Raw genomic sequence first — 26,768 nt, 5'->3', positions numbered from 1 at the left:
ATTGCTACATTTTCAATACAGTTGTACATATTTATTTACAGTACATAAGGGTTTAAATTTCTCCTAAGCAATGCTTTGTGCAGATTGTTCCAGCATTCTGTTTGAGGTGATCAATACTCACAGTCTCATCAGTTGCACCGTATTGCACAGTCTGTGTTGATGGGTGTCAGTGCTTGTTTTTTTTTTTTGTTGTTTTTTTTCTTTGTGGTGCAACAATCACTAATGTGCAACTGTGGATAAGCATGAGTGATGAAGGTTTTGTACCATTGATCTGTATCGATATTTGGCTGGACTGCACAGTATGTGCCAACTGTTGCACCGCTTCTTGTTATTAGACCTTCCCTCCCATCCCTCCCTACACCCCCCCTCAAAAAAAAAACATACTCTTCTTTTTGTACGACATGTTATCATAGTGGAGATCTGCTGTATGTAAAAGTCTGACATGATCATCTCTACACATATATCTTTCTTTTTTTTCCTTTTTTTTTACAATACTGTATGTCTATCATGACATGCAGAGAATGACACAGTAAATATGACTTATTCAAGTCTTAGATATGTATGTTAGGCTAGTTGACACAAGTTTTTAATTATGTTGCTCCAGCTTCGGGAGCATATTGCTATAAAATTGCAGAGACTTTGAGAAAGTAAATAGATTTACATTACAAATATGCAAACGGATACAGTAGGTAGCTTTTACTCCTCGGTGATGATTATTTGCATCCACAATGACAATCTATTGATACCAAGACATCTCATATACATTCACGATTTTCAAAAAACACTTCAATAACTTATCTATGAGCCTTTTCTCATCCACAGAGTAGTTTCTATGAATGCTGGATAACTGTGTGGGAGAAAATACATGATTCCTTTATGTCTCAAGTAGTCAGGAAGAAATTTGGCAACACCAATCTCAGAAAACGACCCATTCCGTCATTATTTCGTCGGTGTCTTCTTTTTGTAGCTGTAATACTGGTGTTTTGTGGCAAAAATCATTGGCAATTGGAACGCGTCAGTGTAGCACATAGCACAGAGCAGATACAAATAAATCGGATAAGAAATTCATTTAGTGTGATTGTAATACTTCTTTTTTTTTTTTTTTTTTACTTCTTTATAAGCTTTTGATACCAAAAAGTTGAAAGTCTCCAGTAACCGTCATTACTGTCCATAGGTCCATTCTTCACACAACGAGAGCGCAAGTGACTGTTTCTGTCTTTGTCCACCGTCTCTCTGTGGCTATTATGTCACCACAATCATATTCAGGATTTTTCAAGTTACCTCATCCATTTTTAATTATTTTAATTATTCAGCCCTCTCCAACTCATCTGCGTTATTTTGTCTCTCTTCAGGTGCTTTGCTCACTGGCCTGTCTTACCCTCTCAGATAGCAGTGTCCCACACGACAGCCTGCGGCCTCTGGCAGGGTGGCGTGCCAGTCTTACGAGGCTCAGGTGTCCGTCTCCAGCTAGGGAGGATGGGCATGCTGTCCTGCTTGCACAGGCTTTTGTCGGGGCGCCTGTGGGCCTTGATCTCTTTGCACAGGCAGCGTTTACGCTCAATGACTTCCAGCAGCTTGCCGTCTCTCTGGGTCTGCATTGTGGACGCCGTATTGCCCCCGCTGACAGGAGGCTGTCCCTGCGCCAGCTGGGCGAGCTGCTGGAACTGCAGCTGTAGGTGGTGCTGCTGTTGAAGCTGCTGGAGCTGCTGCTTCAGCTGCAGCTGCTGCTGGTGGAGCTGGAGCTGCTGCTGCTGCCGAGACACGCTGGGACTGCAGGACGCTTGAGGCTGGGCCAGACCGTGCAGCTGAACACACAGGGGAGAGTCAAGTTAGTGAACCTTTGTAGTCTTTTATAATACAACAGGAATGAAATGTCAAACTTTGCATGATCACTGGAGCACGAGAAGCAATGAATGTCAACTCTGGCACGTGTTGAAAAAACGCTGCAGTTCCCACGGACAGCCACCAGGCTGCAGCGGTGCTGCATCTATTACTCTTGGAGGGAGGGTCAACCAGACGCTTGCAGACAGTCTCTGCAGCATAGTCAAACTGCGTCAGCACTTGCCATGGAGCCAGAAACTGGGCAAATGTTCTGCTAGAAGACTGCAGATCACTTCTGAACAGAACAGAATGTTCTTTAATCCAAAATTGTTTGTCATTTCCACACTGTACGTTAACCTACGTCAAATACCTTTTTTCTAGAGCAACAGCGTAGGACCTTATTCTGCTCAGTGGGCAAATCACCGGCTAAAAATAGACCTGCAGGAGCCTGTCTCCAGCAGAATGGAGGGTAATAATAAGAACAATATTAATGTCTACTTGCAAATCCGCCATGTACAAAGTTAATGGAGTCGGCTGATGATGATGAGGCTGGGTTTTCGATACTCACCTGATTCAGGGCTTCTCGTGCTGGTAGACTGCTCTGTCTCTGGACGTCTCCTCCACCCACCTGTCTCACTCCAGCAGCAGAGGAGGAGCGGCCCAGCCGCCCCACTTCTGTAAGGAAACAAACATTACACTGGCTGTCTGCTAATGAGAACAGCGAAAGGAAACTTCATTTTAGCAGACTGTGCAGACTGTCTCGCTTCACTTGAGAGTTGAGACGGTGTGTCTGCACATTGTGTGCTGATTATATTTAAAGCTGCTAAGCCAATATGAATTACTGGTATATGTAACAAAAGATGATGAATCTTTTTGGATTTCTTTTACGAACATTGTTTATCTGTACTTGACCAAAATAACAGAATGATGGATATTCATTTTTAAAAATGTCGACAATAAAATGAGAAAAGGATGAACAGAAGAAGACAGATCAGACTTTCAGAACTGGATGGAGCTGATCTTTCTGACTGCTGCCTGTGAAACGACCCGAATGAAAGGCTTACTAGTGACATAGGCTGCGCTTATCCTTTATTTTATGCTCTATAACTCAGTGTTTCAAACCAGGCTTTTCACACTTTAAATTAGAAAAACTTCTTTATGCCAGAACACATGATTGTTTTTCTGAGTCCGTTTATGGACCTCCTCTTTTGTTGGCTCGATCTGTGACGATCAGCGAAGAGGAGAAGGGCTCCCTCTCCTCCCATCAAACAGAACTGTGATCAGAGCTTATCTTTTCTTCAATTCTTGGGAGGGTTAAAGACTTATTTGATGTTCTACAAGGACAAAAACAAGTAAGCGGTTTGAGTTAAGAAGCAACGCCACAAAGAGCCAGCAGAAGAATCCCCATGAAAATCCATTGCCATAGTTTCTTTTTAAATAGGATGTTGTGGTTAGCAGCAGACAAACAGATTATGGCCGCCGCATGTTTGCCTACCTCCATTGCGACAGGCAGGAAAAGTCTGGCAGGGAAGAGGCATCCCCACTCTGGGCAGAGCTCTGAATCCTGAGCTGCTATCAACTCCGGCCAAAGACTCGCTGTGACCGAGAGCCCTGCTGGTGGCACCACTGAAGTGGACTGGAATGCCTGAGTGGCCTCCTCGTGACCCCATCCCAAAGTCCTCTTTATCCATCCTTAACAGGGCATCGGCACTGCCGTTCCACGCCCGCCCCTCATCCTCTGAAGCACAAGAGCAAGGAACAGAACGAACGGTTTAAGAATTTAAACAGATTTAGTGCTGTTTTGTGGGTATTTGTAAAAAGAAAGAAAAAAAAAAAAAAGGTCGCCGACTTACTTTCTGTCTCTCTGCTCCCATGGCTAAAGGATAATTTCCTCTGCATAGGCCAGTAAGACCCGTCATCTGCGGCTAAGCTGGCACTGCTGTCCCAAGGCATGAAGCCAACTTTCGACTGGACGGACGCAGACCCTCCGTTGCTTTTGGAGGCCCCCTCGCCGACGCCGGTCAGACTTGAGGGCTGCTGCAGAGATGGAGTCTGAGAGCCGCCTCTCAAGCTCTCGTAAGCCGGCGGCCTCCGAAAGCCGCCGGAGGGGTAGGTCCACAGCAGGGGGCTGTCCGACGAGGGAGGCTTATAGGCTGGCAGGCCGTGCGGGGTGTGAGAGCGGAGATGGGGGCGAGAATGAGGACGCTGGGATGAGGATGACGGTGTAGGAGTGGAGCTGGTGCTGCTTTGAGGTGTTTGGCTGCTTGAAGTCGTGATTTCCATCTGCAAGGAGTGTGGCCCTCCATCCCTGTCCCGATCCCTTTCTCTGTCTCTGTCTCTGTCTCTGTCCCTTTCCTTATCTCTATCTCGATCCCTTTCTCGATGACTGTCCTTGTCTTTGTCCTTGTCTCGGTCTCGCTCTCTGTCTCTGTCCCTGCCCCTATCTCTGTCTCTATCTCGGTCCTTTTCCCTGTCCTTTTCCCTGTCCTTATCCCTGTCGGCTTTGTCAGATTTCAACAGGAAGCTGACAGACTTTCCTTCCTTGCCTGAACTGGAGGTCTGCGTCTGGACTGTGGCCTGGTTTGACGTCTGCGAGCCGCTCTTGGTCGGAGCGGGGGAGTCCCCTCTTTCCGGCTTGCGGTAGTGATGGTAGTGCGAGGGGCGGTGGTGGGGGTGGTGATGGTGATGGGAGAACGGCGAGGTGGATTTTGACGAGGGAGGCAGCGGCGTGGAGTGACTCCTGGCTCTCAGTCCAGGGGCAGGACCCAGCTGGGAATCCCTGCTGTGTTTGTCCTGCTGCGTTCCGCTTCCCCCCGATGACTCCTTGGAGCCCGTCAGCGCCGCAACGAGGTTAGAAGAAGCCGAGGAGGAGCTGCTAGCTTGAGTCGTCACGCTCGCTGTCTGAGTTCCCATTTTAGATGAAGCCGATGCCTTGTTCTGCACCCCGACCCCGCTGGAGGCTGCCGCAGGCTGAGGAAAGGCGAGCAGCGGCGGCCGGTGCTGTAGAAGGTTTGGGAAAGGGGCGGGGATCTTGGTGTTGGACTCGGGCTCAGATTTATTCCCTTGCAGCAGATAAGGAGTGGGAGCTCGCGGTGTGTGCGGACTGGCAGAGAGGGCTTGGGGAACCGGGGTGGAGGAGGCAGAGGACGGCAGCGGAGATGAATGAGAGATTGACACAGTTGCTTTTGGTTTGGAGTAGGACGGGGAGGAGGAGGAGGGGCGCGGGAGCGAGGAAGAGCTGCTGGACGAGGAGGGGGTGACATGGAAGTGTTTAGAGGATTTCATTTTCTCGTGTTTGGCAGGGAGGTGTCGATGGGACTCTCGGTCCTCCTGCTGTGGGTATTTCATCTCTTCGTAGATCGCCTCGCTCTGGTCTGAATCAGAGTCTGGCGTCGTGGCCACAGGCGTGACCGGATGGGGCGTGGCCGTCTGGCTATCCCTGGTGAACACCTGGCCCACCATTTCGATATAGACCGGCTCGTCGTCCCCGTCTCCCGTCTGAATCTGAGAGTCTGCAGCCTGAAATGGCAGCGATGTGGCAGATGGAGGCACACGTGAAGGAAGAGGGTCCAGGGAAAGCTGGGTGCTGGGACTTCTCTTGGGTTTCAGAGGAGGCACCTTCTTCGAGCCAATGTCTCCAGAGTCAGACTTCTTCATGGCTGTAGGACGGAACAGAAAAGTTGTCCACCTTCAGACTGCTCAAAAACATTTCAACATTTATATAGCGAAAAAAGCAAGAATCAAATACAGAACATGCATTTCTACCAAAAACAAAGTGGGGGGTTGAATTGACTTCATGAACTGTTAATGAGGAACCACAATTTTGAGCACTTATATTACAGATGACTAAGGACAGAGTTACAATATGGGTGAAAATGGAGCAAAAAGATTTGCCAAAATATACCCTTAGACTCCCTTTCTTTTAAAATAAAAAAAAATGTACAAGAAAGGCTTAATATCCAAAAATGAAGTATCAAAGAAACAATGAAAATATGGTGAAAAACACAGAAAGAAATTTGTTGACAAAGCGACACAAATGGCAAAAAAAGTCGTGAGATTTGTCTTCATTTGTTGTTCTGAATTAAATAAAAACCATCAGGGACTGGAATACAGATCGTCTTTTAAGTATGAAGTTGCAGCAGACAATAATATTCATCCATCAGGTCATGGAGAGATTGTGTTTGTGGAGCACCATCAGATTCATGGGAACACTGGTGAAGAAACTCATTGGCTGCTGCTTTCCGCCTTTTTGCTTTCACTAAAACGGAGCACATGAGAGGTCACAGTGACTTTTGTCACGAAGCAGTGAGGCTGTGTTGAATCTGAGGAGACATTAACACAGTGTTTGGATAATATTCAGGAAAAATCACGAGGCCGTTGTGACCTTGACTTTTGGTTTTTAAAATTTAGTCCTTCTGTCTTTTACTTAAGGAAACATGAGCCAGAATTCAAACAACTTCCCCCAAGTCTGTTCTCAGAGTTTTGCTCTCAGAAATACATGAGGTCACCGTGATCTCGAAATATGACCACTAAAATGTAATCACTTCATCCTGGAGAAATTCTCTCTGGATCGTATTAGGCCGTTATGTTAGCAACGATGTGATGGACACACAAAGGTCAGAGTTCACGTTTCTTACCGTTTTTCTTCTCTGAGTGTTTGGACTGCGAGTGACCGGGCGGAGGGGGAGGCGGCGTCTCTGGGGGTCCTCTGCTGTCTGCGGATGAGGAGCTGAGGCGAGTGCTGGGGTGGCGCTTGGGTTTGGCCGGGGGGCAGCGGCCGCAGTGCTGGGACTGGGTGTCGGAGTAATCTCCATTCTCCAGACTTGTGTCACCGGCGCCGACAGCGTGGCAGGACTGCGAGCGCGGCGCCATGGCAGAGGCACAGGAGTGAGGGGACAGGTCCTGGGAGGCAGGCATGGTCATGAAGCCCATCCGGAAATGCCGTCGGAAAGAAGCCAAGTCTCTGACTTTGCCGACGGTAGCTGACGGGTCGTTCTGAGTGGAGCTGCAAATTAGGAATGGAGTCAGGAAGGTGTGAAACTAAATATTGAGGCATGAAATAATCATAGACAAGCAAGAAAACATTCATGTACTACCATTTATATTGACCTCCCCCTTTCCTCGTGCTCTCTTTGGTCTTCAAACATCTTTGCAAAAATGAAAAAAAAAAAAAAAAGAAAAAGAAATGCCTGCAGGGCTTTTGCTGCAAAGGGAAAGCCCTGGAGGCTCCTCCATCTTTCGCATACGCATATCTTTCCATCTGAATTACTCCACATCTGCTTCGGCCTCAAACACATTCAATTAGGAAATCAATTCCCTTGTCAAGAGCAAAGTAGTGGTGTACAGCGCGTTGCTGGAATTCCCTTATTTTTCACGTTTGTATCCTCAGCCCACATCTGTACGCCGCTCTCAGGACTGCCAGAAGCATTTCATCTGTTACCATGGGAACAGTTGTGATTTTTCTGGTTTTTTGATAGTTTCTGCTTTGAAATCATCAATGACACAAGCTCCCACAACAATAAATAAAACTGACAAAGAGAAAAATCCCACAAAACACTGCAGCGTTTTATCACACCGAGCAGCCGCTCCAGCTGCACGGGCTCTTTTGTACGCCGTATTTGGTCTGCGTGTAAAAACATTACATACATCTTATTTCACACAGATCAGATGCAGTGGATTTTTGCATATGAGAATTGAATTTAACTAAATGAAAATAAGATCCTGGCCTGCCAGAAAAAAAAAAAAAAAGAAGAAAAAGAAAGAAAGGCATGACATGAATATCACAAAACCTTAAATAAGATGGAAAGGTAAAATTATCGACAAAAACTGTTTTTACATCCTGCTCAGGTCCGTAAATGTCTTTAAAATGGCTTGTGATGTCCTTTGGCTTGTTTCTCAGAGACATGTACAGCAATTCTGTGGCTTCCTCTCAAGGGGGTCTTACAGCAGCATGAGATAAGACCCTGGCCTTCCAGCCTACCTGCACTGAGAACCACATTTACTTTCCTCAACTACAGATTTTTCATTATTACCAGGACTACAGTGAAGCTGTTGCACTGAATGGCAAGAAAACAAACACTAGTGTTAAATATACCATGAACATTTTGTGTTTTTGCTATATGAGAAGAAAAAAAACGGGAGATCTGTATAGTCATATTTTTATCTGTAGCGTTTTAGATAGCAAGAAATTGTTTCAATGATTAAAAGAGGTAAATTGCACAATTGCTCTGTGCATAAATGATTCATCCTTCCACATATGGGCGACATATGACGATGGGTCACGCGGTGCTTTTAGATCAGTGGCAACCCCAGTGAGGCAGCGAAGCACAGAAGAAGTCAACTGGAGCTTACAATTTGTATTCACTGTAGCGAGCAGCAGAAGGAGCACTGAGGCCGCTCATCATAGCCAACACAGAAGCTCCCATTTACACATGTGTGAGCCCGTGTGTGCATGCGCGCACGCGCGTGTGTGCATGTGTGTGTGTGCAAACCTGCCTACGCATGTGTGTTTATGGGTATGGTGTAGAGACACAGCATGCTTGCATCTGTACAATAATGTTTGTGCCCTTGGAAGCCTGTGGAGATGTACCAGTGACTCCTCACAATTGACATAGATACTGCAGGGCCATATTTAGCCCAGAACAGAGGCTGAACTGCTCCTCGTAGCCGCTTAAATTGCTGTTTGCTTCTTATCTCTTAGAAGCTCCCAACAGCTTCAAACAAGACCAAAGACTTTGCCGTTCAAGAAGGAGCAGGACTCCCACCTCTTCGCACTGAGCCCATCAGCGAAAGAGGGGTTAAATGAGAATATCAATACCACGCTCATATATGCTGGGTAAACATGACGCTATAGCCGGGAGCTGCTCGGTTTAGATCAGAGCTGACGGACGCACCCACTCTCACAACAAGCAAAAGCAGCAGAATAAAAGCAATGATCAGTTTCCCAGGTCTGCAGTCTAGGAATTGCTATATTATGATGTTGTTGTTTTTTATATGTGTAACAATAATTTTCAGATGAGCTCAGAGCTGACAGCCCCATCCATAACCCTGTGATCTTTCGCATTCCCCAAGTTGACCACAGAGAACAGGCTGGGACCCACAGATTTAGATTTCTATTAAAACTCAACGCAATCAGAACTTCTAGCCCACTTTTGCTCTAAATGACATAAAAGAAGAAGAAAAAAAAAAACATCTGTCCTACAGCTCTTCTAAGTCTGACAATATGCAAATCTCCATCCATCTACCATCTCTTCTGCTACATCCAGCTCGAGGTCTCGTGATGCTGCTGGATCTGATATGCAAATACATATGAGTTCAATGAAACCTTTTAGATTCAGGAACATGAATTCTCCTGGTAACTACTACAGTGATCTAACAGGAGTCTGATCAATCCAAAGTAGTGAACTGTATTTGTCAGTATAAATTTGAAGAAGCTCCAGATCACATCTATCAAATGTCACAGGATGTGAAAAAAAACTAAAGTGATTTTTATTTTTTTATTTTTTTTGCTTTTAGCATCACTCCCAGATAAATATTAAATATGGAAAGCAGCAAAAAGAGGAAAAAGGAGAGCTGCTTGCCTGTACCAATCAAAGCATGTGCAGAGATGTGCTGCTCCTCTGCAGCCTTTTGCACAGCACCTTTCGTGGGTTTATCTTTGGTCAGACTCTTGAACAACACTTTATCCTCAGAGTGCCAGATATTCCCACAAGCTTTTAAGACTGTGGCGATAAAGCTTTCACTCAAGAAAACCAGTTTAGATAATTCTGCCTCGAGCAGCTATAATCCCATTTTTAATTTACCTTTTTTTGGGGCAAAGTTTAAGACTGGGTTACGTTTAAACAGCTGAATGAGTCAAAAAAGAAATCGGTAAATACATGAAGCCACCCAACCTGCTGGAGGGCGAATCAGAGCGGGCAGGAGTCTCCGGTGGAGTTTCAGCTGGGTTAAGGTTGAACGCTGACATTGAGCGTGTAGCTGTCCTCATTCTGTTGGACCTCACTGACATATCTGACACAATGCACGACACTTTAATTGATTGCCTTAAGTTATGGGTTGTCTCCAGCATGGTTATACGCTGTGATCTGATTCTTTTGGTACTGGAGGAAAATTCTGCAAGGAGTGAAGCAGCCTCTTGGTTAAACTCAAAGCAATGAAACACTTTGTTTACTGATTCCAGTATGTTTAGTAAAGTACTGGCTGCTGGCATGTGACACACTTCAAGATGACTCTTGAAGCAACAACTGTCAAATAAGTTATCCTTTCATTAAATAGTCTCTAACCACATGGATTATATCCTCTTTAAGCTTGAAGCATTTTCTTCTACATATTTGCCTTGTATTCATCTCATTAACCAAGTTGTTACTTAAGTTTTAAGGCAATTACCAGACTTTTACAGCCCCTCATCCATCTGCATTAACATGAAAGGCGCCGGGCTGCACCTACTGACAGCTCATTCACACCGGCATCATAGTTTGGTTCGAGACTAAAGAAAAACCTTATGTGAAAACGTTTTCCTTCTCTAGTCATCACCTCTAGGAAATGTCTCTTATTTTACGACGGTGCCACAAGAATCTGTTTCTAATTTTAAAACTTGTATTGAGACGCACCTATTTACTGTTAGTCACTCACCATTTCACCACATCCGTGTCTGGTTTATAAATGTCTCTCCTGAGGGCTCAAGATCTTAACGTGTCCACCAGCGCCCTTCATACTGCCTCCTTTGTCCCTCCACATTTCCTGTTTTTTTTTTCTCATCGCCACCGGCTCTGCAGAACCCTTGTGTGTCATCCCGCCTCGAAGTCCATTTGTTCTTTTCACCCTTTTTAATCCCAGAGCGGTCTTATCCCTGACTTTACCCCGCTTTGTTCGTAATCACGGGCTGGTCACGTCCTGCTTCCCACCTCTGCTGCTCTGGCCCCGCTCGTTTCTGGCTTCCATCGCTCATCTTGTTCCGCTGTCCCACTTGCTGCCCCACACCTACAGCGGCTTGATGCCGCCACGACGTTGATCTTCGCTGCCAACACGAGGGCCTCCAATTATTGCCGTGACTCATAAAGCACTGGACGACACTTCTAAACAAACTGAATCATTATCTATCCCTCTTCTCTGCACCGAAAGTAGCCTCAAACACAGTGTGGACTTTTGTGAATTATAGTTGAGTCACATTGGAGCGGTACACACACACACACACACACACACACATTAGTCACTTACTGCGATGCGCATGCTTTTAAAACCATCACTGTCGCGAGAATGTGGTGTCAGCCTTGTGTTGATGGCACCTGTTTTGCCCCTCCTCCATAAGTACTTGAATCCATTTGTCTTTTATAATAGTTGAGCCAATGAAATAAATCTTAATGTATTGCATGTTGAAGCAGCAGAAATGTTTACACAAGGCCTAATGATCATTAGCATTATCACTATTAATATTATTTACAAGACCGGCACACGGGCCCTGTGTTGTGATTTATTGTGATTACTTTTCACTTCTGCTGGAAGACGTCCAAAGCCCAGGAGCCGGACCTGATGCATCAGCAGTTAGCTGTGTTGTAGCGGTGGAGAAATTAGAGCCCTGAACACATACTGCGTTTAGCAACAACCCCTCAATCCTACTGAGACGGCGCTGGCAGGAAGCAGCAGAAGAAACATTCAGATTTGATAGCTAAGAAAAAGTATGAAGGTTGCAAAAAAAAAAAAAAAAAAAAAAAAAAAGGAGATAAGAACCTCAGATCTGCAAAATCTACACTTCCCACTGTTTATACATACTGCATTAAAGCTAAGGAGCTACAGGTTCTGATCTGAATGACATGAAGGCGTGTTTGTGAGGTATATCTGTATATATTAAGTGACTGTATCTCAGAACTGTTTTTCATGGTAAAGTCATTCTGGTATTGCTTAAGGATACTTGGCTCAAAATGCAAAAAGTGGTTTTATTTCACCTGAAAAGTGGAAACAGACTAAATCATTGCATATTATGCAAAACTGCAGCGGAAACACAGTTTTCAGGTGTTTTGGGCCATCTCGCTCTGTAACTTAAGCTGACATTACAGGAGCTTGCCTCATCTACAGTACACATTAACTTCATTATGCTGTGCTGCGATGCAAATTTGTCAGAGGTTTTTCAGGCAAGCCCCTGTGACTCCATGAACTGTGCTCGGAATTAAGATTTTAAAATTAAACTCGTTCACACTGGCTAAGAGGTTTATTTTCCTGCCTGAACTGAACCCCGTGATAATCCCACATATTGCAGAGCTCCGGTTTGCGGATCCACTCACCTCTTTTTACTTCCCTCTTGGTCTTTCTGCCTCCAGTCCAAACGGCTCTTACGATACAGCAGGTTCATGTCGCTGCGGGGTCGCTCCTCCTCGCAGCCTATCACAGCGCAGTGTAGCCGCTTGCTTCTCCTCTCTATGTCACGCAGGAAATGCTCGACTGCCACATCCTGGGCAGAGCCAGAGCTCATGGTATAGAAGAACACCCGGGATGAGGGGGACGTGTGTCACAGGCGGGCCTCCTCTAAATAAAAAGAAACAAGAGCAATGTTTGAGCGCATTAATCATTTAAAAACATGTTCCAACAACTTCCCGGCCCGCGTGCCGCTGACAGGATTGACAATGATTGCTTTGTGATGTGCAGTGCACTGTGAAATTCAAATAATTAAATCCAATTTGGAAGACAAAACTTTAAGGAAGCCGTCTCTTTTATGCTCATTGTGTCACAACAAACAGTCCTGCCCACTGCTCCAAATGGCAGCCGTCGCTCCCGACGCAGGGACGCACGGCGAGGGACGCCGCAGCTTTGTTTACCCCAACCTCCAGAGTATCACATGAAAACTATTTATACTTTCATTATCCAGTTATGAATATTTGAGTAAGCATGGTAACTCAGCTGCGGAGCATCTTTGGCTGGAGGCCCTGCGATGGCCTATCTAAGCCTGTCTGCGAACCAGACAGTAATGCGGTTTGTCATATGTAGCGCATGCACAGCTTCCGACTCACGCTCACCCCATGAGAAGTCAGGCTTGTTGTGGGGCAGATATCCCAGAGTCCAGCAGTGTTTTCATGTTGCAGAATGTGCAGTGCAATTGGCTAAGACAAGCGCAGCTGTCAGCTGATGCATGATGCTAGTGTTTTTCCATCATAAACAGATTCGCTGTGTGTTTTGGTGGCGGATGCTGAAGGGTTCCACTCGGTGCTGCTGGCATCAGTCTGTTCGACCGAACAACGCTGTCGGTGAAATCATGAGCTTTACTGGCCATGCATTAGATGTACTTGCAAATGCTGCTGTTAGTAATGTTCTTGATTCATATACTGCAAATGCAGAAAGTAATTGTAGAAAGAAAATACAATGGAAGGAATTGTGTTTCTACTTCCGTATTTTTCAAAATCACGGTTGTGCTGTCACAACATGCAACCATGAAATTACACAGGAATCCAGTTTAATGAGCTCTAAATTATGCTTTTGTGCTCTTTTGACTAAGTATGCGAGCAGCATGAAAAAGGACATAAAAAATACATCACATTTACATTCTCTAGCAGCGAACTAGCTCTCCTAATTCTGTAGATATTCATGACGACTTAAAGCACATTTACCACCAGCCGTGCATAATCCTCACCGTTAGCTCAAAATCTCAACTGCATCTTACTACGTAGACAAAAACCGCACAGTGGGAGCAGCAGGCGCTGCCACCTGGGCCGGACGGCGTGATGATCTGTGTAACTGCGTGTGATTCTTTTGTCATGGCCCAGTGTGTCATCCACTGTGTCAGCGTGGCTCCTGCTATTCCTGTATCCCACAACCCTGACCACAACCTCGACCACTGCTGCTGCCATGCTTGCTGACTCAATGTTAATTAGGTTAGGGAGCTGCAACTGTAGCTTGGGCTTTTGTTTAAATGGAGCTGTAGGTTTGGTTTCGAGGATCTGGCAGCTGAGCAGGCGGCCCTGCAATTTCCTTATTACGATCAGTGGTATACAATTAGCCGAGACAAAAACAAGGAAAACATATAAAGAAACAAATATTACATCTGCAGGCACGGTTTGTCTGAAGGAACTTTGGCACAAACATTATTTGCAAGAGACGTGGTGGCCGTGATCAACCCCTCAGTTGCTTTAAAGCTCAAATAAATTGAAAGTATTTAGCGAGTTGCTTTGGAAGCATCTGGAGGGTCAGAGGTTGCTTGAATTCCTCATTAGAACCAGGAGGCAGATGGAGCCATGATTCATGACTCGATCTGCATGCAACACTGCAAACTACTCATTCATGCACATAAGCAAACACATCACATGCACGCACACACACACACGCACGCACGCACGCGCACACACATGCGGAGCACACATACACACAGGATGTGAAGCGGTAATTGCAAATCCTCAGCAGCAAATCTGAAAGTGGGATACTGAAGGAATTTATGGAGGAAGAATCATTAATGTTGACTGGAAAAATGAGTATTGAGCTTCAAAACTGGTGAGTGAAAAACCGCAAAGCCCAAAAATTTGATTGGACGATACGTTTTCAATATTGTTAGAAATGTCTCTCCTCGATTGCGGCCAGTGAATTTAACACTTCTGGAAGGCTTCGTGCTGCAGCCCTCTGCCCTCCAGCCTCCACCTCAGCAAGTGGTCCGCTAGTGTGGATGCACCTTGCTGTGAGTGAGGCACAAACACTGCAGAGTGGAGGGACACCTCAGAGCACTGGCCAAAAGGGCAACGTTTCTCCTAAGCAGACTCAAAATATGCATTCAATAATCTTACAGTACATTTATTTATTTGCATTTTGTGGGTGTCTAAACAGACATAATGTCATGTAGTCAAGTAATTATCTTTTATCTCACTGTTATGTTGAAAGATGTAGATATTCCCATCACTGTAAAGCAGTATGTGACAATAAGTAAAAGAAAAAACTGGATTTTCCCGGCTAACAGATCCACACGGCACGTTTTCATAATCGATTTGGTGTGCATGTTGTGAAAACACACTCCAGTGTGCTCATGCTCCAGCTGATTTGGTTTACCCTGAATAGCACAGTGATTTCTGTCCACCGTACAGTATGCTGACCCCACAGTCACAGCGCTGGAGCCAGACACAGCGCTGCAGCTCCGCCAGAGACACAAACAGGGAGAGGGAGAGAGAGAGAGAGAGAGAGAGAGAGAGAGAGAGAGAGAGAGAGAGAGAGAGAGAGAGAGAGAGAGAGAGAGAGAGAGAGGAGGCGGTGAACGGGGGCACAGCGAAGCGTTCGGGAGAAGAATGAGCAGCTTGAAATGCACACGGGCCGAGAGGAGGAGAGACCAAGGCAGCGGGGGAAAGAGATGGCTGGGTGGGTGTGGGTGGGGGGGGGGGGGGGCAAGGTGAAAAATGATGGAGGCCAATGAATAAAGAGCCACTGAGAGATCAACCTGGGAAGAAGATAGATGTGATTGGGCGGAAAGACAGACTGATGGAGACCGGGAATATGAGAGTGGAGGGAATAAGCAAATGGAGGCAAGTGCGAGGGAGCGAGGATAGAGAAACAGTGAAAGGCAGCCAGACTACAAGAATGGGGGAGGGAGGCGAAATCAAGCCTCGCACACTAGTCGCTGTGTGTGGTCTCCTAGCAACACTGTCAGCATGCATCTCTTCCTTAAGCACTGAATATGCACAAAGCAGAACGTCAGCCTCATCATAGGTGATGATCCCGGGGTTAAACTTCGCCGCAGCTTCATTTGTACCTGGCCCTCCGTTATCAGCGCATCATACGTGTCGTATATACGGTGTGCGGCATCTGTATCCATTTGCAACCCCTCATCCGCTGAGCCGCACGGCCTCTGCAGGGCTGCTACTCAGCCATGCAAAGAAATCTGACTAATATACTCAGAGGAATAACACGACACTCTTTTTATAAATGCTCCTGAATATTTCTAAGCAGATTAGAATTATTTTTTCTGTCACTTAAAAGTCTGCTCGCGCCTCGGCTGCAAGTCTGATTATGAGAAGCAAGCAGGCCATTTGTGGAGAATCAAACTCGCATGCACATGGCTACAGTTCTCATCACGGCGGCTATCACCAATGTAAATTAGGAGAAAAATTTCACCTGCCGTTTACACTCAGAATGGAGACAAAACAGAAACTACAAGAAACCACATCTGGCTTTTCTCAAGCAAACAGGCTTATTACTCCTTTCAGCTCAAATCATGTCAATACGGGATGTCACTGTGACTTAAATTTGATTGGGAGAAATGAGTGTAAACTGACGATGTTAGACCGAGTACTGCTGGCATACAGCAACGAGGATTTGATTTTTTGCTCCTGATTATCAAGAGTCAGGACTAAGAAATGTATCGGAACCATATATACGGTACCCATAATCCCATTTTCCATAAACTCAATGAAACCCTAACATTTCCTTCGGTTTTCTTTCAGACACATACATTACTGTATCACATCTGGAGTAAAGCTCTGGGTGACACTGTGAGTGCAGTGTGATTTGAAGGAGGGGTGGGGGATCTATGCCCCCTTCTGGTCAGGGCATCTCCTCTTCCCCTGAATGAAAATTAATCTGTGGGTCCGTCAAATGCTTCTCCCTCTAACAGCGACTGAAGCTACTCCAACGGCAGACAAATACAGAAAAAACACATCAAATAAATGTACTTTAGACTCCAAGTGAAGCGGGCCTGCCAAATCTCACACATCGAGAGTGAAACTCGCGCTGTAAACATCAAGATCACACACTGCACATGGAGCCTCACACTGAGCGGCAAATTTTTGGTTGATGTCGTACTTTAAGGATTTCACACCAAACGTTTTTGTTATTGATAAATTGCCGGGATGTAGACAAGAAAAAACATTAGAAGTATTCAAGTTAAAGAACTCTGAAAGATCACCTCATGCCAATAATAATATACGCCTGATAGTTATGCCATTTGTCCTTATTGCTGTTAATATTATCCACTATAGTTTTTTTTTTTACTATATTAGCACTACATTCACATTTCACTCACCTCTTGGAAAAAATTATTTCATTAAAAGAAATTAATTTCAATTAATTTCAATGTTGATTCCCACTAAAGAGGAAGAAGACTACACTTTCAAGACTGCACACAATGTCATGAATTAAGTTTTATTCGAGCAAAACCACCATTAAACAAACTGAGGAAATGGTGCTCGACAAAGTGACAAAGACTAGATCATTTTCCCAAAATTAACATTATCTTTACACGGACAGAGAAGCTCACAAAATATTAATGGCCAGATTCCTCACACGTTTTGTTTACAGAAGCACGACTTACAAAGGGAAACGCTGTTCTAAACATTTGGTTGGCGAGATAATTTATGCTCCATCACACCCAGTCAACTTCAGCGGAGCTGCTCTGATGTGGCCACCTTCAACACATCTGAACCGGAAAACAATGTCACAGTCAAACATTTTAGAGCTCAGTGTATCTGTTCCGAGCCTTGAGCAGCTCTCCTCCGCTTAAAGCTCTGAGCTGACCTTTATAAAATATCAATCATATTCATTCAATAAGCATTGCGTGCATGGATTTATTATTAAATGGGTGGCTCTGTTTCTTAAGGTTCCGTCAATAAAAGTTTTACATGTGCAATGTGTGCAGCCAGATGTCTGCTTTCTCCCATTCAGGGGCATTTCTTCCTTCCAAAATGTAATTCCTCCACTGTTCCAGGCTGACCTGAGGGCCAGACAACATTTTCGGGAGCACCTCTTGCTTTATGGACTTTAACTCAATGGCTGGAGCGCAGGAAAAACCAATCTAACCCTCCTTTAAAAACAAACAAAAAAAACCATCACCTTAGGTAAATACCGCCTCGGCGAGGCTCCTCACACTGCAGTGTGCTCGACCATCCAAGAAATCAGACTAATGCTTTCTGTAGTTTTACTCACCCTGCTAATTTCCTAAGGCCTAGATCTGCTGGAATCAGTTGACGTGACATTCTGATCAGCTGACCAGCCTCAAAGTGTGAATACAGAATTCAGGCATATCCTGTGTCTGCAGATGAAGGAAATGAAGATGATTCCAACAATTCCTCTCATTGTGCATCGCTAAAGCAGAAGTCACAGTTTTCACCTCAGGGTTATGCAAGGCTCTTGAGCATGCCTCAGCCTCCCTCCATGCACTGCTGTTGTGCACCGAATTCTCTACAATATTGCATTGTGCAGTGAGATGCCTGTGGCTGATGAGAATGGACAAGAGGAGGAGGAGGAGGAGGAGGAAGAGGCGGAGGAAGATGCATCGTTCCAAGCAAGGGATGGAAGGCACATGAGAGGCGCAGAGGAATTTTTGTGACCTCTTTCTTATGTTTTGCACTTGAAGTAACAGAGGGAAAAACACAAACAATGAAACATGTTTAAAACACAAAAACAAGATAACAGGAAAAGGCCCAAAGCCACTCACCTAAACGCACATACACTGCATGCTTCGCACACTTCGGATTCTCCTCTTCAGCGTCGTACAAATTGAGCTACCACTAAATCTTTCATGGACTGCTACCAAAAATATCTTACAAAAAGCTTTCCCTGATCCTCCGTGCCCTGCGATACCAGGACACAGCCTTGAGCCACAACAAACTTTCAACTGTGCTCGTGCGTCTCGGCTCTACACCTTTCCTGCCGGCAAATGAGTGCATTATTTTCAGCGTGTGCATGCGTTAACGCAACATCCCTACAGTGCCAGGATCATGAATAAATTAAAATATAAACAGCAGCAGTTATCTCCAACCTGTAACTAAATAAATAATAAAGATAATTTAAAAAAAAAAAAAAAAAAAAAAAAAGCAAAAACAAATTTTCTAGTAAGTCTTTCTCTGGTCAAAAAAAGAGCCACAAAGTCGATGACCTCCCCATCTCCACTCACTACCCCGGCTTGTCCTTGCCTTCATCATCTTCTGCTTGAATCTGCAGTAACCAAGGTGACCCACTGCGCTTAGCATACATGAACACTTAACAGCTTATGGATTCACGAGCCCTTCTGTGGCGCTAAACAGATTTTCATTTGGTGTGTGTTCTTCAGAGAAAACGCTCATAATCATATGGAAGCGCTGCATCGGATTGCAGAAGAAAAGATGCATTCAGGGTAGACTTTGCCTCGGGAACGGCACGTGGAGCAAAAACAAGACGAGGAAACGAAGGCTGAACAGTGAAATTGGAAGAAAGCCATGCGTTGGGATGCTCAGAATGTGAGCAGCATGAGCGCTGTCACTGAACGTAGCACGACGAAAGAGCGCAAAATCGCCGGGGTGCCTCCGAGACAGACTACAGACTCGTTTTTTGTCGAGTTTGCGGAGGGATCAAATCATATAGAGCGATACAGTCTCTGTTTTGTTTGTTCTTTTCATCTGGCTGCTGAAACCCCAGACTGTGAGGTATAGCACTGCAGGGAGATGAGGAAGAATTGAAAAACTCCTTAATGCTGGCGCTTGAGCGCGAGGGGAAGAGCTCCACTCTGCAGCTGCACACGCTTCACTGAGCCAGCATCCTTCCTAACCAAGATCTGACTTATTTTAGATGTGGATTACCCTGCATTTTATTGCCCGCCCGACTGTTTATTCTGTTTAAAGTCATGTTTTATATGTCTGTACAAATTCTTTTAAACGAGCATGAGAAAGATTGAGGCTGATAAAACTGCTGATGCCACGCTGCCCCATTAAACGGAGATCCGCGTTTACAGAACAGCCTGTACATTTGTTTGGTTCACCTACAAAAACAGACCAAAGCAGAATAGCCTGCAGCGCCGTCGACTGTCCCTACCCCAACATGAAAAACCTCATAAACTATTCAGCAACAATTAGCGAAGTCCAATAGCCCAAAGCGAAGCGGGGATCAGCTGAACATCACTGTAAGCCAGACATATGATTTGCCTCACAGCAGTTCAGAGTGAGCGTCACTCACACCGTCCCAGAGCTGCTGCATGCAGACTGAATCCGCCTCAGAAAGGCTCGGTCGCAGGGCAGAAGTCAGATAAACTAACGCATTCAAAAACCACATACATGCAAAAAAAAAGTTCTCCATGTCCTAAATACTGATCATGTTTGAACAACCGTCACTTCGCCGTGCTGCTTTTCTGTTGATTGAAAGACGAAGCAGCAGCAGCAGCGTTGGTGTGATTAGCAGAGCCAGGTAGACAACAAGTGGTGGTCCAACATTCGAATCAGCCTACACCTCTTGCTCACAATCAGCCGATAAGCGAGTCATGGCGTAGGCTTCACACACATGCCCACACACACACACACACACACACACACACACAGCTCTCCCACTCATTCATCTCATTACATACTGATCATGTCTCTTATGGCCCGTTTATTTGCACCCCACAGTGTTCTCCAACATGACCGTGCAGAAGGGATTTTCTTTTTCTTTTTTTTCCCCCCAGACACTCAGAGTTTAGCATACAAATGTAAGTTTCGCAAATATAAAAAGACTTGACACGGAAAAGTTAAAAGCTGTGAAGCGTGCGGACCACCCCGCCCGCTCTCCTCGGATTCCCCGGTGAACATACGGAAAATCACATCCGATACTTCAAAAAAGTTGCAGCTAATCAAGTCAAACACATCTAAGAGCATTTTAATGGTCTGCCCTGAGAGCCGGGAAGCAAGAGAAGCAATAAAATGTACAGCTTTATTGGACATACACTTTGAGTGGCAGGTTTTTCAGCTTGGGGTCTCACTTGAGCAATTCCCATTCTCGTCCATGCTGCTATTCAGCGCACTGACAGTAATGAAATGAAAAGGCACTAACTGGGGCAAATGGCAGGTGATGGCAGATTACACACTGCAGGGTGCCTGCTCCAGCCAGTGTTTTCTTACACAGTACTCCTGTGGTTGGGTTGAAAACGTGGCCAAAAAAGCCCCAAAGGGGGAAACTAACACTGATTTTTACAAAACGACTATGAGACAGATGCATCCAGAAAGTAGAACGCAGCATTTGTGCATCCTGGCCTCTGCAATATCAGGTGTCACAGCACAATTGCTGTCGACGACGATAAAGTGTTGTTCTCGGGGGCGATGTTTTCAAACTGCACGGGTGAACGGCCAATAACTGCAGACAATAAATGAACAGTTGAAAAGCATATCTGTACATTCAACTCAAACAAAACTTAATACCTATGATGATAAATTAATTAAAAAGCTTAAAATATTTCTGTTACATTGTGAAAATGTTAACTTTTGCTTTAAAAAAAAGTTCTAAATAAATGTTTTGATCAGCTGTGTTTTTTTTTATTTTAGTGACTTAAAAGTATTATAAAGTAAACTGAACATTACGGAATATTTCATTTTATGTGTGAAAAATCAAAAATACATTGAAGCTACATTTAAAATATGATTTTCATTATTTCATATGTACCTTTGTATCTTTGAAATCATCTTGGTCTACAACGCACTTGGAGCTTTTCAGCCCTTCAGTGTGTTTGTGTTAAATCAGTGAGCTGGAGCTCCTTCCTCTGCCAGCTAACCAAGCAGCCTTTTCAGCACAAAGGAAGATTGCTCTGACATTTACCGAGCATACTTAAGTCATACTGCACTTCAGATTTGCATTTCTGAAGTCGCTGTGTACAATCACCTATTTCACACACTGTTGCTGTTCTCTGAGGTTTTTTTTTTTTTTTTTTTTGGCTGGTTTACCGTGACCTTTAGCAATGTCGCAGACAATAAATTATCACTGCGAGATACTTCGACGACTATTATGTTTCCCCATCAAATTCAGTCCAATGTATTTACACAACACAAGGACAAGATGGGGCAACGGTGTTTGTGGAACATTTGCGACTCTTCTTTTCGTTGTTTGCAACACACCATGGCTATGATTAACATGGGACTCCTTCTCGGTGATTTAGTAAACATTATTCAAGGTCTTTTGAAGGTCTCAGCATAAACGTGGCACATTAATGAGAGCAGGGACATTAACTCAACAATCTGGATCACTTTGGTCCATTTATGCATGCCTAAACATGTATAATTTATGGGGCGGGCAGAAAACAACAATGTTCCTCTACTACAATTTCAGATCGTGACAGTCACTGTTCTCACATGATGACAGTGAAATGACCTCGTGGAACATCAAAACAAACATATAAACATCACAAATTTCAAAAATGTTTAATCTAATCTATGGACTGGCGGATTATTGGAGTGTGAGGTACTTAATTAGAAGGTGGTTAACATAGTTTGAGACTGAGACCTCAGAGCCAACAAGAGAGGAGTAACTGTTGGATCTCAACTTTATTTATTTTGCATAGTACCATGCAAATGACTTTGAAAGGTTTAATGAGAAGAAAACAGAGGGGAAATGAACAAAGATGAGTTGCCTCAAGGAAATCATTACCACACATCATTACTCTTGACTACACACTGCAGTGAGAATGGGCTGCTGTAAGATACTTACAATCCAGAAAGAAAGCTTTTAAAAGGAGCATTTAATTTAAAATTTCATTAGCTAATTTGAACACATGCATCCGAGCCATCGTCTGGTCAGGCGAGGAACAGACGCGTATGAGCTTTTAATGTGAGGAGCACTCAGGGAGCAACAACCTCCTAAAACGCGGCTGCAGAGGGAGCTCCGAGGAGTCAGTGGTCATTTGTAGAGCAGAGTAATCCCTCCTCCTCGCCGGCTCTTAGTGGGTACAGAGGGGATGAGGGGATGTTTGCCCATTTTTACTTTTTTTTCCCCCCTTCAGAGCCTGCATTTACTGCTTTTATATATATATATATATATATATATATATATATATATATATATATATATATATATATATATATATATATATATATATACACACATACATAAGAAAGGGAAAGTCTGTCTGGCCTAATGAAATCTTTTTCCAAAGAAGAGAGGAACATGAACTCTAATGAGATTCAATTTAGCTTTTTCCCCCCTTTTCTATTACTGAACAGTAGACAAAGGAGGGAGGCATCTAACAATGTCCGAGCTGTATTTGTAACCAGGACATCTCTAGTAAATGGCATGCCCTTTAATCAAGAAGCCACCAGAGAGAGCCCTTACCTTTCATCAACCTATTTATAACTCTACACTGTGACTGACTCCAGTGTGTTCAAAATGAGCCTGGTCAACAAAAACATGAGGTTTTATATATATATAAATATATACACACACACACACACATGTGATATGGAGTAAAGGTAGCTGAGGATAATGTCAAAACACATATAATTAACATAAGTACAAGTAACATATAACAGCCTCTTTACTTGACTTACTCAAATTTGATCTTTCATAGTTGAAATCAGCAGTGTCTTGGTTGTATAAAACAACAGAATTATCTCCTGTGGATACTGACAGAGGGATGTAAAGTTGGTGAAAAACAGTAAATCTTTTTGCAACGTTCTGTTCTCTCAAACTACAAATTCCTTGCAAAAGGCACACAAAGCATGGGATGTTCCGTCAGTAATCTAAGAGACTAAAAAAGAGGATTTTATAGCCTTGAATGATCCCAGTCTCAAATGTTCTTTTTTATTTAATCTGAGAGATTAAATGCTATGAGCCACTACAATGAAATATTATCAATTCCATGAATCAAAAACCAAATATCAACTTTACTAAGGCTATTTCGATTGTAGTACTTTTTATAAACTGAAATGTGCAGCAGTTTAAGTCTTGTCCTTATAATATTTTAAAAAAAGAAAGACTGTATTCAATCAATTTATCTATAACACAACCTGTGAATCAGGGATTTATATACTAAGCAAGAAAAGAGCATCACATAGTTTAAATTCATGTATTCAGAATGTGATAACCAGCATTCCCTGTCGTGTCAAGGACAAACACAGATATACTCTGGTACCAATAGACTGTGAAACGTAAACCAGTCATCTTGACAAAGAGAGGTGAACTGAAACAACTGCATACACTGCACCGAACCGAGTACAAAAATGCTTGACTGATATTTGTTGCAGCTGGTATTATGCTGATTGTTTGTCTGAAAAATCATGAAAAACATTTCACTTGGTGGTTCAGCGGGATGAACAGCAGCAGTCTCCCAATCAAGAAGCTGGAACATGAAAATCTATCTCAGTATTTCACTCCTGAAACTTCAATAATGAGAGGAAAAAGAAACCATTAACAAAATTAGTGGAACTATAATTTTTCTTTGTCAATTTACTAATCAACAAATAAAGTAATCCACTCAAATATAATAGTTATTTTATATATTTTCAGTAGAAAAGAAGTGAAGAAAAAGTAAAGGAGGATGAAATGGTGAACATATTCAACTGAAATCTAAAGCTGAGGTGAAAACAGGCTGTTATCAAAGCCATGAGGACAGTTTGAGCGTCTGTTTTGTTTTTTTCCTTTGACCGACTGCAGCGATTCACATTGGTCACACGCTGCAGCAGAAACACCCTGCCTTTGTCATTTCTGATGCCACATCTCTCTGACAGAGCTGAGAGAATCAAGATGGTGAGCCCACAGATGAAGGAAAAAAAAAAAACAGTGCTCTCCCCGACTCATGGAGGACTCAGCTGATCACCACGGCCTCTATGCTTATTGCAGAAAACCTCCAGGCCAGTAATAGTAGTAGACGTTTGTACTATTTTTACTAACCTATTGACCTGCCGCTGCTCAAACTCCAGGGTAACAATCTGTTTGGGTGTTCCAGGACATCCACAGAAAAAAGAAAAAAGAAAAAAGTCCATTAGTGCTCATCCAGACAAGGGTATCCACTTGACGAGAGAAATGGGCTTAAAATGTCAGCGTCTGCCAAGTCTATCTCACATCCATCAGTGACCTCCTCTCTGGCCGTGTGTGGACCCCCATCACCCTCCATATGTGGAGCGTGCAGTCTTGCATATAGGTTTTTTTCCCCCTCATAATCAGCAACTAAATCATCTGATTCACCGTCAAAAGCCATTGAACCATGTCTTTTATTTGAAAGCACCATCAACTTCATTCTATTTGTTTGATTAGTCAATGTCAATTAAAAAAGCTGTGCTCAATAACTCAATATTTAGCATTTTAAATCTCATTTTGATTCAGTGGGATAAGCTGTTTAAAGCTGGAGAGTCTGAATGAAACATCCTCCATTTATTCCATGTCACTTCCTACTTTCACACGGCGCCGCACACACTGACCGAGCTGCAGCAGAAACCTGCTGCTTCATGATTTGATCACATTTCTGGACTGAATCTGGGGATCACCAGGACACCACCAGAGCCTGTGACAGGTGGCGTGAGCCCTATTTCCTTCTGCATTCAAGACACACCGCACAGTATGTGTGTAGCTAACAGGATGCACTCAATGACCCCAAAGTCACAGCTGCTCTCTCCCATCCCTGCTCTCCTCCACACCCAGGAGCGGTTAAGCCCAAACAGCGACGGCGACGTTCACACATCAGATCCCGCTCAGCCATTAGACGAAAGCGTGATTTTTCAGATTAAACCTATAAACATTATTGCTATATTCAACCCCAAGGTCAACTGAGACTGTCAGGTAATTAGTGTCCATCGCGATGTGGAATGGGAGGAAAAGCATCCAGCATGCTGTGGAGGCATCGTTACAGACACATCATATTCTCTCCACACTCATTATGGAGGCTTGTAGTATTGTCCTCACTGCAGTGTCATTTTAAACACGTATAGTGAGAATTTAGTGACATATAGCCCACAGATATATTTTTCTGAAAATTCAGTTTATTAAAAAAAAAGATGATTTTCTCAGGAAATGTACAAAAACAAAATGAATCCACACAGAAAGCACAGCTCCAATAAGGATATTAAATGTTATTTCACTGTTTTTTTTTCCTCTTCTTTTTCTATATAGTGGGGTGTGAACTGGAGATCTCTCAGTGGGAGTGATGCTCATTTGGAGTGGCTGTCACGCCCGGAAAAAAAGGGGGGGAAACAGTGCTGACTAGCCTTAAATCCACGTTTACTTCACGACTCCTCGACGCTTTCCAATCGCCTCAGAAAAATAATAAATAAATAAAGCACGAGCAACTCGTCTGGTATGAATCGCACCGGAGCACTTTTAAAGAAAAAAACCAAAAAAAAAGAACAAATGAAAGATGTGAGGATGTGGCTCCCTTCATCCAGACGCCTGCCTCTCCCGCACCTCAAAGACGCGCCAACACATCCTCACCTGGATGCGCAAACACACACCAGCACACACACACACCGCACGTCACCCGTAGATTCACAATCAGAGTAATACCTCCCATTCACACACACATACATATATAAACACATACACCACCCCGCTGTATTGACGGACACTTATTAATCGTAAAGATGCAGATGTTTTCCATCATGGCCATGCAGATTAGCGCTGACATCCCGCCGGTCCCCGGCTGTTGCCGTGCATGTGTGATGAATAACGCCGTGCATGCTCCGGCATCAGCAGTCAGCTGATGGGGGGGCTTGTTTTTCAGTGAAATATTTATAGGGGCTCGTCACGACTGAACTTAAACGCGGGCTTGTGGGGGACGCCGCGCGGCGACCTCGTCGTGTTTACCTCGCTTTTGTGTTTTGGGGCTTTAACGCGGGGCCTCGCGCGCACAGACGCGGGCTGCGAGCCTTCAAGGTTGAATAATTTGGCTGCTGAACACACGGCGGCTCGCTGTCACCCTCAACATTCCTCTAAAAAACGAGGCGTAAAAAAAAAAATGCCATTAGGCCCGACGTCCCTGCGCAATACAGCACCATGTTTTCCTCCGCTAATTAACACGGACGGTGCGTTTTGACCGTGACAGCTGCTCGCCGTCGTGCACGCGTCTGACGCGCCGATTTATGGAGCTGAAAGAAGAAGAAAAAAAAACACACAATATTGAAGCAAGGTGCAATGCCTACCTTGGTGAGTGTGTAGCCGGTGGCTGGCGCAGATGCAGACTACGCCGACAGCCCGCTCCAGTTGCCCAGACCTCGTAAAAATCAGACAACAACAAAACCACGCCGGTTGTTGATGACACAGCTGTCTTGGTAGACAGGAAGGGGCTGAGGAGG

The 26,768-nt window shown here is 44.3% G+C and overlaps 1 protein-coding gene across 3 annotated transcripts; it reads right to left on the bottom strand.

Annotated features, from left to right (window-relative positions):
• Window positions 1–479: 479 nt before the first annotated feature.
• nyap1 (neuronal tyrosine phosphorylated phosphoinositide-3-kinase adaptor 1) lies at window positions 480–26,768 on the bottom strand. 3 transcript variants are annotated; one of them, XM_030100486.1, is made up of 8 exons: window positions 26,616–26,768; window positions 12,099–12,337; window positions 6,459–6,826; window positions 4,228–5,480; window positions 3,675–4,173; window positions 3,317–3,559; window positions 2,390–2,496; window positions 480–1,805 (listed from the first exon to the last, which is right to left on the bottom strand). In XM_030100486.1, exons 2-8 carry the CDS (start codon window positions 12,284–12,286, stop codon window positions 1,383–1,385), a joined length of 3,081 nt encoding a protein of 1,026 aa, XP_029956346.1. In that variant the 5' UTR covers window positions 12,287–12,337; window positions 26,616–26,768; the 3' UTR covers window positions 480–1,382. The 3 variants fall into 3 exon arrangements, with proteins under 3 accessions (XP_029956346.1, XP_029956347.1, XP_029956345.1); XM_030100487.1 differs by having other exon boundaries at window positions 3,675–4,170; window positions 4,243–5,480; XM_030100485.1 differs by having other exon boundaries at window positions 3,675–5,480; window positions 12,099–12,339.

The sequence above is a fragment of the Salarias fasciatus genome, chromosome 10 (assembly GCF_902148845.1).
Source record: "Salarias fasciatus chromosome 10, fSalaFa1.1, whole genome shotgun sequence".
NCBI classification, from domain to species: domain Eukaryota; kingdom Metazoa; phylum Chordata; class Actinopteri; order Blenniiformes; family Blenniidae; genus Salarias; species Salarias fasciatus.
Note: the sequence above shows the minus strand (reverse complement) of the source record. Positions and strands in the feature narration are given on the sequence as shown.

Coding starts and splice junctions, on each gene's coding strand:
- nyap1 (XM_030100485.1), bottom strand. CDS start 12,286: ATGAGCTCTGGCTCTGCCCAGGATGTGGCAGTCGAGCATTTCCTGCGT. Junction 6,827..12,098: donor CAAGAGGGAAGTAAAAAGAG/GTGAGTGGATCC, acceptor CCTAATTTGCAG/CTCCACTCAGAACGACCCGT. Junction 1,806..2,389: donor CACGAGAAGCCCTGAATCAG/GTGAGTATCGAA, acceptor CTGTGTGTTCAG/CTGCACGGTCTGGCCCAGCC.